At 50.1% G+C, this 12,609-nt stretch overlaps 1 protein-coding gene across 7 annotated transcripts in view; it reads right to left on the bottom strand.

The window, feature by feature from the left end:
- Window positions 1–12,609, bottom strand: part of TLE2 (TLE family member 2, transcriptional corepressor) — a 53,242-nt gene that overhangs the window by 33,402 nt on the left and 7,231 nt on the right. For 6 of the 7 annotated variants that reach the window (XR_013229974.1, XM_077332135.1, XM_077332137.1 and 3 more), the window contains 4 exons: window positions 7,555–7,599; window positions 4,677–4,739; window positions 4,095–4,169; window positions 2,947–3,142 (listed from right to left, as the gene is read on the bottom strand). Coding sequence is in view for 6 of the 7 variants with exons in the window: in XM_077332135.1 (XP_077188250.1) it covers window positions 2,947–3,142; window positions 4,095–4,169; window positions 4,677–4,739; window positions 7,555–7,599 (379 nt within the window). In the remaining variant the exon portion in view is untranslated. The remainder of the gene's footprint in view (window positions 1–2,946; window positions 3,143–4,094; window positions 4,170–4,676; window positions 4,740–7,554; window positions 7,600–12,609) is intronic. The other variant, XM_077332134.1, reaches the window with a different exon arrangement.

The following is a 12,609-nucleotide window of genomic DNA, read 5'->3' as shown; positions in this document are numbered from 1 at the left end:
AGCCCCACCTGAAATACGGCAGCCCTAGCTACTCAGCAGTGAGGGATGAGCGCTCTGCACATGCTCACAAGCATTAAAGTCATTCATCTCCCCCCTTTGGAATGGAGAAAGTTTGACAACCTGGCAGTGACTGGTCAAAGGGTGATAGAAGAGGAGGAGGTGACTGTTAGAGGGGGGGCAAGGGGAAGGCGGAGGGATCCGTCCTGTGGGGAGGGCTAGCTCAGTTGCAGTGAACATTAACGGAACCAAAAGCTTAGTAAACAAATCCCACCTGGATTTTGACAGGGACATAAGTTTCCTCTTCACCATGGAGTAACCACAACCTTCCCTTTCAGGAATTGGGGGGGGGAGGGTCTTTTGAGCCCCAACATTACTCCTCTTAGCCATTAACTGTCCCTTCCACCCGCTGCTCCCGTGCCAAATCCCCTCTCCAAAGCCCCCCTGCATGGCAATGCAGCTGTTCTCTGTGCCCCAGCACAGAAATAGATCCAAACTCAACAGATACGGAATTAGCTTTATTAGTCACTTGTGCAAAAAAACCACCCCCAATCTCCCAGCTTAAGCCAACAGCTGCAGAACATGGGAAATATTGGGGCAGGAAGGGGTGGAATGCTGGGGTGGGAAGGACACCTGCCCTTGAAATCTCTCCCCCACGTATGTTATATTTTATATAATGACCTTAGCTCCTAGGTGAGATTTGCTCAGAGAGCTAGATTGGACACCGTATCTTCAAAAGGACATGGTAGAGCCGGAAAAAGTACGAAGGAGAGCAGCCAAGATGATTAGGGGGTGGGAGCACTTTCCCTACCAAGAAAGGCTGGAGATTTTATAAAATTAAACATGGGATGGAGAGAGTTCGATGCAGAGAAATTTTCCTCAGAAATGCTAGAGTTCCAGGGCTTCCCTTCCTCTCCCCACAACAGACACCCTGTGGGGTAGGTGAGGCTGAGAGAGCCCTGATATTACTGCCGAGTCAGAGCAGCTTTATCAGTGCTGTGGCGAGCCCAAGGTCACCCAGCTGGCTGCATGTGGAGGGGGGGGCGTGGATTTAAACCTGGCTCACCAGATTAGAAGTCCACACTTTTAACCGCTCGGCAGTAGGTTCAAGATGGACAAAAAGCAGCACTATTTCACGCAGAGAGTGATTAATATGTGGAATTTGCTGCTGGTGGCCACTGGAAGAAACAGCTTTAAACGGGGATTAGATAGATTCATGGAAGACAAATCTACTAGCCACACCAGGGGAAAAAAGAATAGTTTTTTGTACCCTGCTTTTTACTACCTGAAGGAGTCTCAAAGTGGTTTAACATCACCCCACTTCCTCTCCCCAAAACAGTCATCCTAAGATAGGCAAGGCTGAGAGAGCTCGGAAAGAACTGAGACTGCCCAAGGTCATTCAGCTGGCTGCATATGGAGAAGTGGAGAATCAAACCTGTTGCTCTTTACCAAGACACCAAGTTGACTCTTGGCCTCTCTGTCCTGTTGTTGGCCCTCCAGAGGAACTGGCTAGCCACTATGCCAGACAGAGAGGTTGGATTGAGAGGGGGATCTGAGAGGGGGCATCAGGGGGTTTCATGCCCTCCACTTCCCCCTCCAGAGCAGCAATTTCCCTCCAGGGGAACTCATTGTTGTCATCTGGAGATCAGCTGTAATTCCAGAAGGTCTCCAGACATGACCTGGATGTTGACAATTGTCTATCAAAGCTTGTGCTGCGCAGGGCAAAGGGAGGGGTTATGATTCTCTGGCGGGGTGGAGACACAAGCGGGGCAGAATTTGCCCCTCAGCTTTCAGCTCCAGAGGGGAAAGTACCCTCTTCACTGACCAGAACCAAGAGGCAATGACTGAGCGCACATTCTCATCTGAGAACTCTCCCTTCTGCAGCAGCAGACCCCAGAGTCCTGAGCACAGGTCACATCTCACCATGCCTGGCTGTTGCTCTTCGGAACTGAACCTGCATGCAAAGTGGATTCTATTTTAACTCTCCTGCTGGGAACAGCTAACCCAGGAGTGCCTAGGGGAGGGGTGGTTTAACTGTGCCTCTCTAGATGTCCAAGGACTACAATTCCCATGAGCCACTGCCAGCATTCGCTGGCAGGAGCTCATGGGAATTGTAGTCTATGGACATCTGGACGGTCACAATTTGACCACCCCTGGTCTAGGGCAACTGGCAGTGTTTCTTCAAAATCTCAAGCAGAGAACATCAGCCTTGCTGCCTGAGAATGCTCTGACTCACTGTGTGCTCTGGCCAGCTGTGCTTTCTGCTTGGAAGAAAGCAAGACCACAACACCAACTCACACAGAGATGCAGCAGGGAACCTCCACTGGCTTCCCATGTTTCTGCATTGGGAATGACTGTAAGGTGCCTGGGATCTAAATAGTTTTGTGAAAAGTTTAAAAAAAAAACCCATGCAGATCTCAAGTGCCTCATTCTTTCCTTCCGTGCAAACTTTGTGGCTATTTCTGAGCTTCTTTATAACCCCCTTTCTTGCAATTTTTTTCTCAACCGTTTGGACAATTGCCATGTACTTAATCTCCTGTCTGGGAATGAAAACTGGACTGCTCTCTCTGCACCTAAACACAACCCAGTCGCTCTAAAAATCAGAGCTAATGCCATTTCCGCAGCCTTGGACTATCCGGGAAGAAAGCTGGGTGAGTGACTTTACCTCTTTACGTATTGTACTGTACATCCCTTTTAAAAGATTTGTGTTGCTCTCTTTTCTTTTAAAATGCTGGGCCTCTTGTGCCAGTGAATTCTGAACTGACCTTTGTTATATCAACTGAAAGTCAGTGTACTGTATCTAAAGGGGCTGCTGGATCTTTTAAAAATGTAAAGAATCGGATGCAAATCCCTCCACGCTCCTGAGGTTTGGAACCCAGGACATGCTCACCCTCCAAAGCAAGTACCACGCAGCCAACCCTCCCGCCTTGCCTCACCTCCTCCTCTCACCTCGGCTGCTCTCGGGGTCCTGCGGGCCTCTGTCGTCCTTTGAAGCCACCTGTGCTTGAGCCACCAGCACCCCGGGAAGTGCCAGCAGGCCTGAAGCGGTGCTCACACTGGCCAAGCCAGAGGCCTGGGAGCCTGAAGGGTGAGGGGCCAGAGGGACTGGAGGGGCGTGATGGGAGAGGTGCTGGAGCTGCTGCTGCTGGAGAAAAAAACAAACATTCCTGGGGATACCCAGTCAAGGGGTCCCCCTCCTGCTCTCCCGGGTCACATTCATCAGGTAGCTGCACTTCTCCGCCAGTTTCCTCCCTCCCTTCCTGCCAGCTTAACCAAACTCAAATAACCGTTAGCTGCGCTTACCCACATGGTAAGCTTTGCAAGAGCTCAGCTGCACTAAAGAGAGTTGCCTTGCAAGATCTCAGCTGCCTCCAAAGAGTCCTCATTTATTTGGCATCCCTTCAGCCCAGTTGCACTACCAAGGTCGCCAAGCACGGGAAGGAGCATCCCTCTAGAGGGGAGCAATGAGGGTTTTGCCATGGCTGAGATGGAAGATGAAAGCATGAACATTAAAATTAGCAAAACTGGTTGGTTATAAGGAACATGCGTGGCATGAAAGAAGCCGTTGTTTTGTCTTTTGTGTTGGCTAGAATACCAAAACAAGTAACCTTGGAGCTTAGCAATAGGCCACTAAGTCAGCTACACTCTGTGCTGACCCAAAATAATCCACCAGGATATGGCTAAACCAGATTTCACAGAGATAGGAAAGTCATTCTCAAACTGGGCTTCTGGGAGGCCAGAGATTCCACCTATTAAGGCACCTGCCTGTTGTGTCTCTGTACGATCTACTGCTCCTTGCTTTTTCCTAATCAGCCTACCTTGGTGAGCAGACACTTTTGCTGTGCATCTGGTACGGCCGAATAATTCAATCTCCCCAAATGCAAAAGCACAGACAGGATGACTTTTGCCTTCAGTGGAAGCTTCCTCATCTGTCTCTGCATGAGTATCTGCCCCCAACCAATTATAAGACAACTCTAAAAGCAGGTCATGCAAAAGTGACCATGTAGAACAAGAAATCTTCCTCCCTCCAAAAGCTAATGGGGGTGGGGTGGGGCTGAAGTGGGTCCCCAGTCCCTCTCCCACCAGGGGTCACTCACCCCAATAATGCTGTTTAGCTCCCCCACAGTCACTTGCTTGGCCCGATCCACAGCCTGCAGCACCTGCTGTTGATGCTAAGGAGACAGAAAAGTGCCATTTATGGAACAGACTAAGGCAAGTGTTAGAGTTGCCAACTGCAGGTTGGGAAATTTCCTGGGGGTGGAGCCCAGGAGTTAATCTCCAGGCTTGGCTCAGAGTCTGGCAACACAAGGTCAGATCCATCCTAGAATCTGGGCATGAAGGCTTAATACCTCAATGGGAAGCCACCTACATTGACCATGTGTGGCTATCTTTAAAGCACTTTCAGTATTCAAAATGCTTTATACATTACAATCCTCACACTAGCCCCACGAGGTAGACCAAAAATATTATTCCAATATTCCACATTGGGAGGAAGGGGGGAACGAAAGGGAATTGGGAACCTGCAGGATCAAAGTTCAGTTGGACAGAATACTGTTCCTGGTTCTCCTCCTCCCATTTTTAAACAGAAAAGTTCTGCAAAGGATCCTGGGACATTCAGAGTGACAGCCCAGCCTGATTACCCCCCTGCAACAGAATCAGGTTTTTACAATTTTTTTTACCTCTTGTGTCAGGAAAGGGATGATTTGGGCACAGATGGTGCTTAGCCGTTTTACAACCTCAGCCTGGAAGCAGAAAGAGATAACAGTTAAAATCACAGACCAGTCGCTAAATCAGCAGCCCGTCTCGATTTGGATCCAAGTGTGGAGTTCTAATTCTGCTACTGTCCCTCTACAAGGGGGAAGTCTCAGCTGCCTGATAACCTCAGAATCCACAGCTCCCAACTTGGAATGCCCCCAAGATTGACTGCAGTCAAGAAAGAGGGGCTTCCAAAGAGGTTTGGTTGCTGGAACAGACAAAATCAGGCCAAGCCCAGCAAACTTCTCCTGCAAGAGAGTGCAACCGCAGGCCCGCGGGAAGGCACAGATGTTGGAAATTGGGCTCGGGTTTTTGGGAATCCCAGCATTCGATTAAAACCCGAGTATTTCTTATGGAAATGGGGATATTCTCAACCTTCAATGCCCACTGACATTTCAGATGCTGCAGAAGTGGATTTATGCAAGGTTCATACTCTTTGGGCACGCTTTGAGGGCCACCAGACTCAATTTGGTCTAGCATATCACCCCCCTTACTCTTCAAATACCTCAGGGTAGCCTATATGATGTTCACCTCTGCTGACTTTATAAATGCACATGCATCACAAAAAGAATTCAGACTCCATTAGGCCAGCTCTAAGGGAAATTGTGGGCATTTGCATAACTTGAATGTATGTAGACCAGAGACTTCAGCAGAATGCGGATCGGCCAATGCTGACATCTGACATTATTTCCTTGATTTTTGAATTGCCTTAGTGAGGACTAGGAAACCTCCTCTTTGTTTTAAACAAACAGCCAGCCAAATTCCGCACCCCCCTCTCATATGCTGGATGTCTTTCAGAAGTTGCTGTTGCAGAGTATTTGTCTTTGGCACTTTGCATCCATGAGGACTAGACACTTGCTCGTGGAAACAAAGGGGGGTTGGCTTAGAAAACTCGAATTCCGCGCCAGCCGGTCCCACATCCCCAGCCCATATCGGAAGTGGCTGCCACTAAAAGCTCAGATCTTCTTGGGGGTGGCTTCTCTTTCCTTGCACTGCAGGTGAAGATGGGAGGTCCCCTTCCATATTCTGGGCTTCTGGAAGCCGGCAGAGAAGCCAAGAACGAAAGAGCACTTCTTGCCAGAAGTCTCCCCAAACAAACGGGGGTGGGGCGGGGGAAAGAGCCACATTTGGCAAAGAGGAGCCAGATGGAGGCGGACGGCAACCTGCTTGCCACTTCGCTGGGCGGCCTGCCAACCTAATTTCCCTGGCAGCCGGCCCCACGATGACTGGATTGATAAAGCCGGAGACGGAGAGCAAATTGCAGCTGGAACAAAAGCGAGATCTGGGGAGAGAGAAATGCACTCCCGGCCTGGGGTGGGGTGGGGGGATGAAAACAGAAGAAGAGGCCTGATGGATTTCAGCGCCTTCACATTCTTTTTTTTTTATTTAAGATCTCTCTGCCGAGCTCTGCATGCCAGCTGGATCAGAAAGCTCATCTAAATGGTGCCCCTCCCTCCAGCGGCTGCCCACCCACAAGGGCTCGATTAGAGTCAGGTTGTGAATCTGTTCCAGTTCCTGGCATCTGTGAAGTCATTGTCCAGACAAGAGGACCTCTGAGCATGTGCCACGGGCCAGGTCTTCACTGTGGACTAACTATCTGGGACTAACTGTGGACTAACTACATTCACTGTGGACTAAGTATCTGGGACAGAGCTTCCATTTCAGGACACAATATCCCAAGGAGGCCAAGCAGCCCTCTGCACACGCAGCCCTCTGCACATGCACAGAGGAGCAGGGGTGCATTGCTTTTCAAAGCTGCTGCCTTGCTAATGGGAAGGACCTTCCAGCGGGGTGTTGAGAGCGGCAGACTCTAAAATGGAGAATGGGGTTTGAGTCCTCACTCCACCACATGCAGCCAGCTGAGTGACTTTGGGCCAGTCGCAGTTCTCTCAGAGCTGTTCTTGCAAAGCAATTCTCTCAGAGCTCTCTCCCTCAAAGGGTGGCTGTGGTGGGGAGAGGAAGGGGAAAGTGCTTGGAAGCCGCTTTGGGACTCCTTCTGATAGTGAGTTTATTCTACATAAGTAAACCGTCCCCACAGAGAGCCCCGTGGCAGGTTGCCTTAGATCCCTTTTAAAGACAATCCTGAGCACCACATGGAGATCTTCCAAGGTTTTTCCAGTGTTGGAGCGTTGGGGAAATATCTGGGAGTCGCAGCTTCTTCAGCCCAGCTGGGCTGGGTAAGTGTGGGCTAGGCCGGCCTTCCTGGCATGGCCTCCTTCTTACCGGGGTTCTGGGGTGAGGCTAAAATGGAAAACTACATGAAGACATATCTGGCCATGGATTGTTTTGTGTGTTCACTATGGCTTGTGTAAACAGGGTTCCACTATCATTGGGGGGGGGGTTAAAGAAATGGAACCAGTGATCCCCCTGTCAAACCAAAAACCTCCCCTGTTTACCCTGGCTGCTTTTTAACATGAAACATCACACCATCCAATTCTGGGTCATGAACTCGTGTCTCGCATGCTGCCAGCCTTGTCTGTACACATGATGTCCTCCTAAATAGTCATGAAGGTGTGACAGGGGTACATGAATATGTCCCTGTAGTGCAGGGGTAGTCAACCTGTGGTCCTCCAGAGGTCCATGGACTACATTCCCATGAGCTCCTGCCAACAAATGCCAGCAGGGGCTCATGGGAATGTAGTCCATGGACATCTGGAGGGCCGCAGTTTGACTACCCCTGCTGTAGTGTGTCAAAAGCCATAAAATAACCTGTCCCAAAAGGGAGGTCCCATTGACCCTCCACCCCCCAAATACCCTTGGCTTCTAAATACCCAGACGGTGACTTTCCTGTTATAAACATACCTGCTTATGCATTTCAATATTCAAGCCGTACGACATTTCATAATACTGAAACAGAAGAACAAGGAAGGAAGGAAGAAAAGTAAAACAGAAAGCTGGAGACAAACTGAGGCACAGGAAGGCAAAAGCCTTCAAAGGAACCCCAGACGATTCCTGGGAAATGCTGCATGAGAACCTGATAATTGCCTTGTTGGTTTGTTCAAGGCTGATGCAGGCCAATATTTCATTTCCAGTTGTGGTTCCCCAAAGACAGGGCATGCCCCCCCAATCTGGCATTCAGAGGTTGACTGCTTCCATTTATGGAGGTTCTACTTAGCCGTCGGAGTAAGGACCATCAACTGACCTAGCCATCTGACATGGACTTTAGAAGGTAATCAAAGGGAATAGTCAGTTCCATATGTTGGTGCTTAACATGTCCCACATAGATGAAGCTGCCTTGTCACACCACCAAGGGCCTGTAAAATGGAGCTCTTCTGCCAGGTCGGTGAGGAAGACCTGACTGGAGCCCCCACCCCACCCAGGTGCTAAGCAGCATTGGGCCATGTGACATCAATGACCATCTCTCCCTACTCCCTTATTTAGATTTTTTTTGGGGGGGGGACTGGAGAATTGAACATTATTGCCATGTTTTTGCTCTGGCTTTAGTTTTACAAATTTTTATGGCCCTGACTGCTCTTTAGAAGGCCAGATCCTGAAGATGCAACTCAAATACTTTGGCCACCTCATGAGAAGGAAGGACTCCCTGGAGAAGAGCCTAATGCTGGGAGCGATTGAGGGCAAAAGAAGAAGGGGACGACAGAGAATGAGGTGGCTGGGTGGAGTCACTGAAGCAGTCGGTGAGAGCTTAAGTGGACTCCAGGGAATGGTAGAGGACAGGAAGGCCTGGAGGACCATTGTCCATTGGGTCGCAATGGGTCGGACACGACTTCGCACCTAACAAATTGTAATGGGGCTTTATTTGGGGTTTTGGTGGGGACGATTTGTAACCTACCATGAGCTGTTCTTGGGAGTGGCAGGAAATAAATAATAATAACAACAACAACAACAACAACAATAATCTCCCCAGGGTCTCAGGCATGGCTCTTTCCTATCCCCTCCTGTCTGGTCTTTTTTAATTGGAGATGCCAGGGATTGAACGAAAACTGTTCCTCATAATAATCAAGACAGCAATTTTTAAAATCATACGATCATTTTTAAAAGCAAGAAGTCAAGAAAATTATTTATCGGACTCTGTAGTGTCTTCATCCTGGACTTACACAAATTCAGGCAGTTGAATCAGGCTGGAATTTAGGAGAGGTAGAAGGGGGAGGGAAACCAAAGATAAAGGGAAACTCTACTCTCCTATTAAGTATTGACAACTAAGACAGGTTAGGCCTGTTCTTAGGGCCTAATTTTAAGTGTAGGCACAAGAGGGTGGTACACGGGAAGAGGGAAACTGAAAGGCATTCCCCACTCCCCACAAAAAAATTACATCTTAGAATCACCTGGAATCATAGAGTTGGAATGGGCTAGCCAGACCACCTAGTCCCACCCCCTGCTCAATGCAGGATCAGCTGCAAACATCCAGGATAAGTCTCTGTCCAGCCACTGCTTGAAGACCACTAGTGAGGGGGAGCTCCCCACCTCATGAGGCAGCCCATTCAACAGCTGAATTAGACTCATAGAATCCTAGAGAGGGAAGGGTCCCCCAGGCCATCTAGTCCACCCCCTGTTCAAAGCAGGGTGATCCTCAAACATCCAGGAGAAGGATCTGTCCAGCTGCTGCTTGAAGATTGCCAGTGAGGGGAAGCTTCCCCCCCCCCAGGTAGCCCATTCCACTGCTGAACTAGACTCATAGAATTCTAGAGTGGGAAGGGGGCCACAAAGGCCATCCACCCCTTACTCAATGCAGGATAAGCCTCAAGCATCCAGGATCAGTCTCCATCCAGCCGTTGCTTGAAGACGGCCAGTGGGAGGGAGCTCACCACCTCCTTCGGCAGCCCATTCCACGGCTGTACTACTTGGACTGTGAAAATTGCTTTCCTGATAGCTGGTACAGTTCCACACAAAGTTTAAAGCCATTAATATAGGGCCTATAATCCGTTGCCAACAGGAACCATTCCCTGCCCTCTCCTAAATGACAACCCTTCAAATACTTCAAGAGAGCCATCCTGTCCCCTCTCAGCCTCCTCTTCTCCAGGCTGAACAATCCCATGTCCCTCAGCCTTTCCTCATAGGGCTTGGTCTCCAGGCCACGGATCATCCTCATTGCTCTCCTCTGAAGCCTTTCCATTTTGTCCATGTCCTTTTTGAAGTGAGGCCTCCAGAACTGCACACAGGACTCCAGGTGTGGTATGACCAATGTGATGTGCAACATTGGGACTCTGACGTTTGGCAATTTCGATGTGATGCCTCTGTTGACACAGCCCATGACTGCTTTTGCCTCCTTTTCTGCCACATCATGCTGTCTGCTCATATTTAGCTTACTGTCTACAAGTACCCCAAGATCACATTCACACACACTGCTACCCAGAACTGTATCTCCCACTGGGTATGCCTGCTTCCCATTTGTGTGACCCAGATGTACAGATAACTCCGTACTTATCCTTATTGAATTGCATCTTGTTCTCATTTGCCCAGTTTCCAGCGTGTTCAGATATCTCTGAACTCTATCTTCTGGGGGTTTTGCTACTCCTCCCAATTTGGTGTCATCTGAAAATTTAATGAGGAGCCCCTCCACCTCCCCATCCAGATTACTGGTAAAAATTTACCGGGCCCAGTTCCGAGCCCTCCTTCCACAATCTGATAAAATATCACTGACAACCACTCTTTGGATGCAGTTTTCTAACCAGTTCCTTATCCACCTAACCAACTGAAAATCCAGACTGCAGTCTTCCAGTTTACCCATCAAAAAACCATGGGGAACTTTGTCAAAAGGCTCCCTGAAATCCAGGTAAACAACATCAACTGAGTTTCCATGATCTAGTAAGCCTGTCCCTTGGTTTAAACTAGGGTTGTGCGATTCGGCCGCCGAAGCGGCCGTTCCGTCCGGGCGCAGCCAGCGCCGCGCCGCGGGGGGGGGAGGGCGGTGCCGGCAGCGGCGTGACAGCGGGCGCAACCACGCAGGCACGGAACTCCGCGCCTGCGTGGTTGCGCCCGCTGTCACGCCGCTGCCGGCACCGCCCTCCCCCCCCCGCGGCGCGGCGCTGGCTGCGCCCGGACGGAACGGCCGCTTCGGCGGCCGAATCGCACAACCCTAGTTTAAACCCATTCCTGTGGGTCCTCTTCCTCTGCTGCCTACAGGAACTGCTCGTTGACCTCCTCCAAGTGACAACCTTTCCAATATTTCTCACCTGATTTGTTTGGGGGACAGCCTTCATGGTTGTTGGAGGGCTTGCAGGTTTTTGTGATCCAGCCACACTTCAAATGGGCTCAGGCACCCCTACGATTAGGGCTGCCTGGCCATAAGGGCCGTTTTTATCGTGGCTGCTTCCTTCTCCCAAATTGCCCAGTTCCTCTAAGTCTTGCAAAACGTTTTGGACAAGTAGGCACAGGGATGCAGGCGCCCATCCTTCCCCACCCCCTATGGCCATATCAGGGGAGTCTACTTGCACCACAAAGGGCTCCTTCGGCTTGGCATGACGGAAGAATGGTTCCGTTGTGAACAAGTATTTCAGTTCATTGAATGCGCACTGGCAATCTGCCAACCTCTGCAAAGACCCCACCCCACCTGCCCTTTGTTTTCACCAAGTCTTTCAAAGGGAGGGCTACTTGGGTGAAATTTGCCAGGAAATTTGCTTGAGAAGCTCTGTGCATCTCACACCTTGGCCGGATCCATACCTAAACCCTCAAGGGACACTTGGTAGCCTAGAAAGTCTAAAAACTCCTTGTGAACTTTCATTTGGGCAGCTTAGCATAGAGATGATTGTCACGCAGCCGCTTGAGCACCTTCCTGACCAGGCACACATGCTCACGCAGAGGTTTTGGATAAATTAAAACATCATCCCCTTGTACAGCAGGTCATGCAGCCCCTTGTTGGTAATGTTCATAAAAACACCAGGCACACTGCTGAGTCCAAACAGCATCACTATATACTCTACCTGCCCCAGGGGGGCATTGAAAGCGGTGAGGTACTCCTGCCCCTCTTTGATCCACACTCTGTTGTTTGCCTCCCTCAGGTCCAGCTTGGTAAATACCTTCTTCAAGCACAGCTGGACCAACAAGTCTTTAATGAGCAGCAGAAGGTAGGTGTCCGATGTAGAGATGGCATTAAGCCTCCAGGGGTCTGTGCAGGGGTGCACAGGGTTGCCTTCTTTTTGGCAGGGTTGGTGCTGCCATGCTAGATGTAACCGATCGAATGAAACCCTTGGCCAGGTTCTTATCCAGGGACTTCCTCAGTTCCTCCATCACACCTGGGTTCATAGAACAGATTTTGGTTTTAGGTAGGGATTCACCCAGCTTCAGCTCAATTGCACAGTCAGTTTTATGGTGGGATGGAAGCTTGTCACACTCCCTCTCCTCAAAGACCTCCCTCAGGTCTCAATACTCCTTGGGCAAGACATTCAATTCCTTCATGCTCAACCCAACCCTCATGGTTCCAACAGGGTTCATGGGAAACTGCTGTCTCTCCAGAGCCTTGGGTTGCGTGGTGCAGCTACACCTGACACTACAAATAGCCCTCCAGCCCTCCAGTGCATATCAGGATCATGCTGCCAGAGCCAGTTCAGGCCCAGGACAAATGGGAAAGCCGCAACAGGGGCCACTTCCAGTTGCAGCACCTCCTGATGGTTCCCGATGTCCAGGTGAAGGGGGCCATGCAGTGGGTAACCAGTCCCTCCCCCCAAGACAGGTCCCATCCATCTGGGTGAAGAGAATGGGCTGTTTAAGAGTCTCTAACCCCACTCCCAACTCCCGGACCACCTCTGGATTAATTAAAACTCCGGGTGCAGCCACAGACCAGCACCCCTTGCAGTAGTAACCCTACTCCCTTCTCTGGGTTTGATAAAGTCACTGGTACTAGGAAGACTGGGATGGGACTCACCGATATTGCATCCCTAGTTCAGACCTACTAGCAGGGCC

The sequence above is a fragment of the Paroedura picta genome, chromosome 4 (genome assembly GCF_049243985.1).
Source record: "Paroedura picta isolate Pp20150507F chromosome 4, Ppicta_v3.0, whole genome shotgun sequence".
In the NCBI taxonomy this organism is placed as follows: Eukaryota; Metazoa; Chordata; class Lepidosauria; order Squamata; family Gekkonidae; genus Paroedura; species Paroedura picta.
The sequence above is the reverse complement of the archived record's forward strand: the minus strand, read 5'-3'. Positions and strand labels throughout refer to the sequence as shown.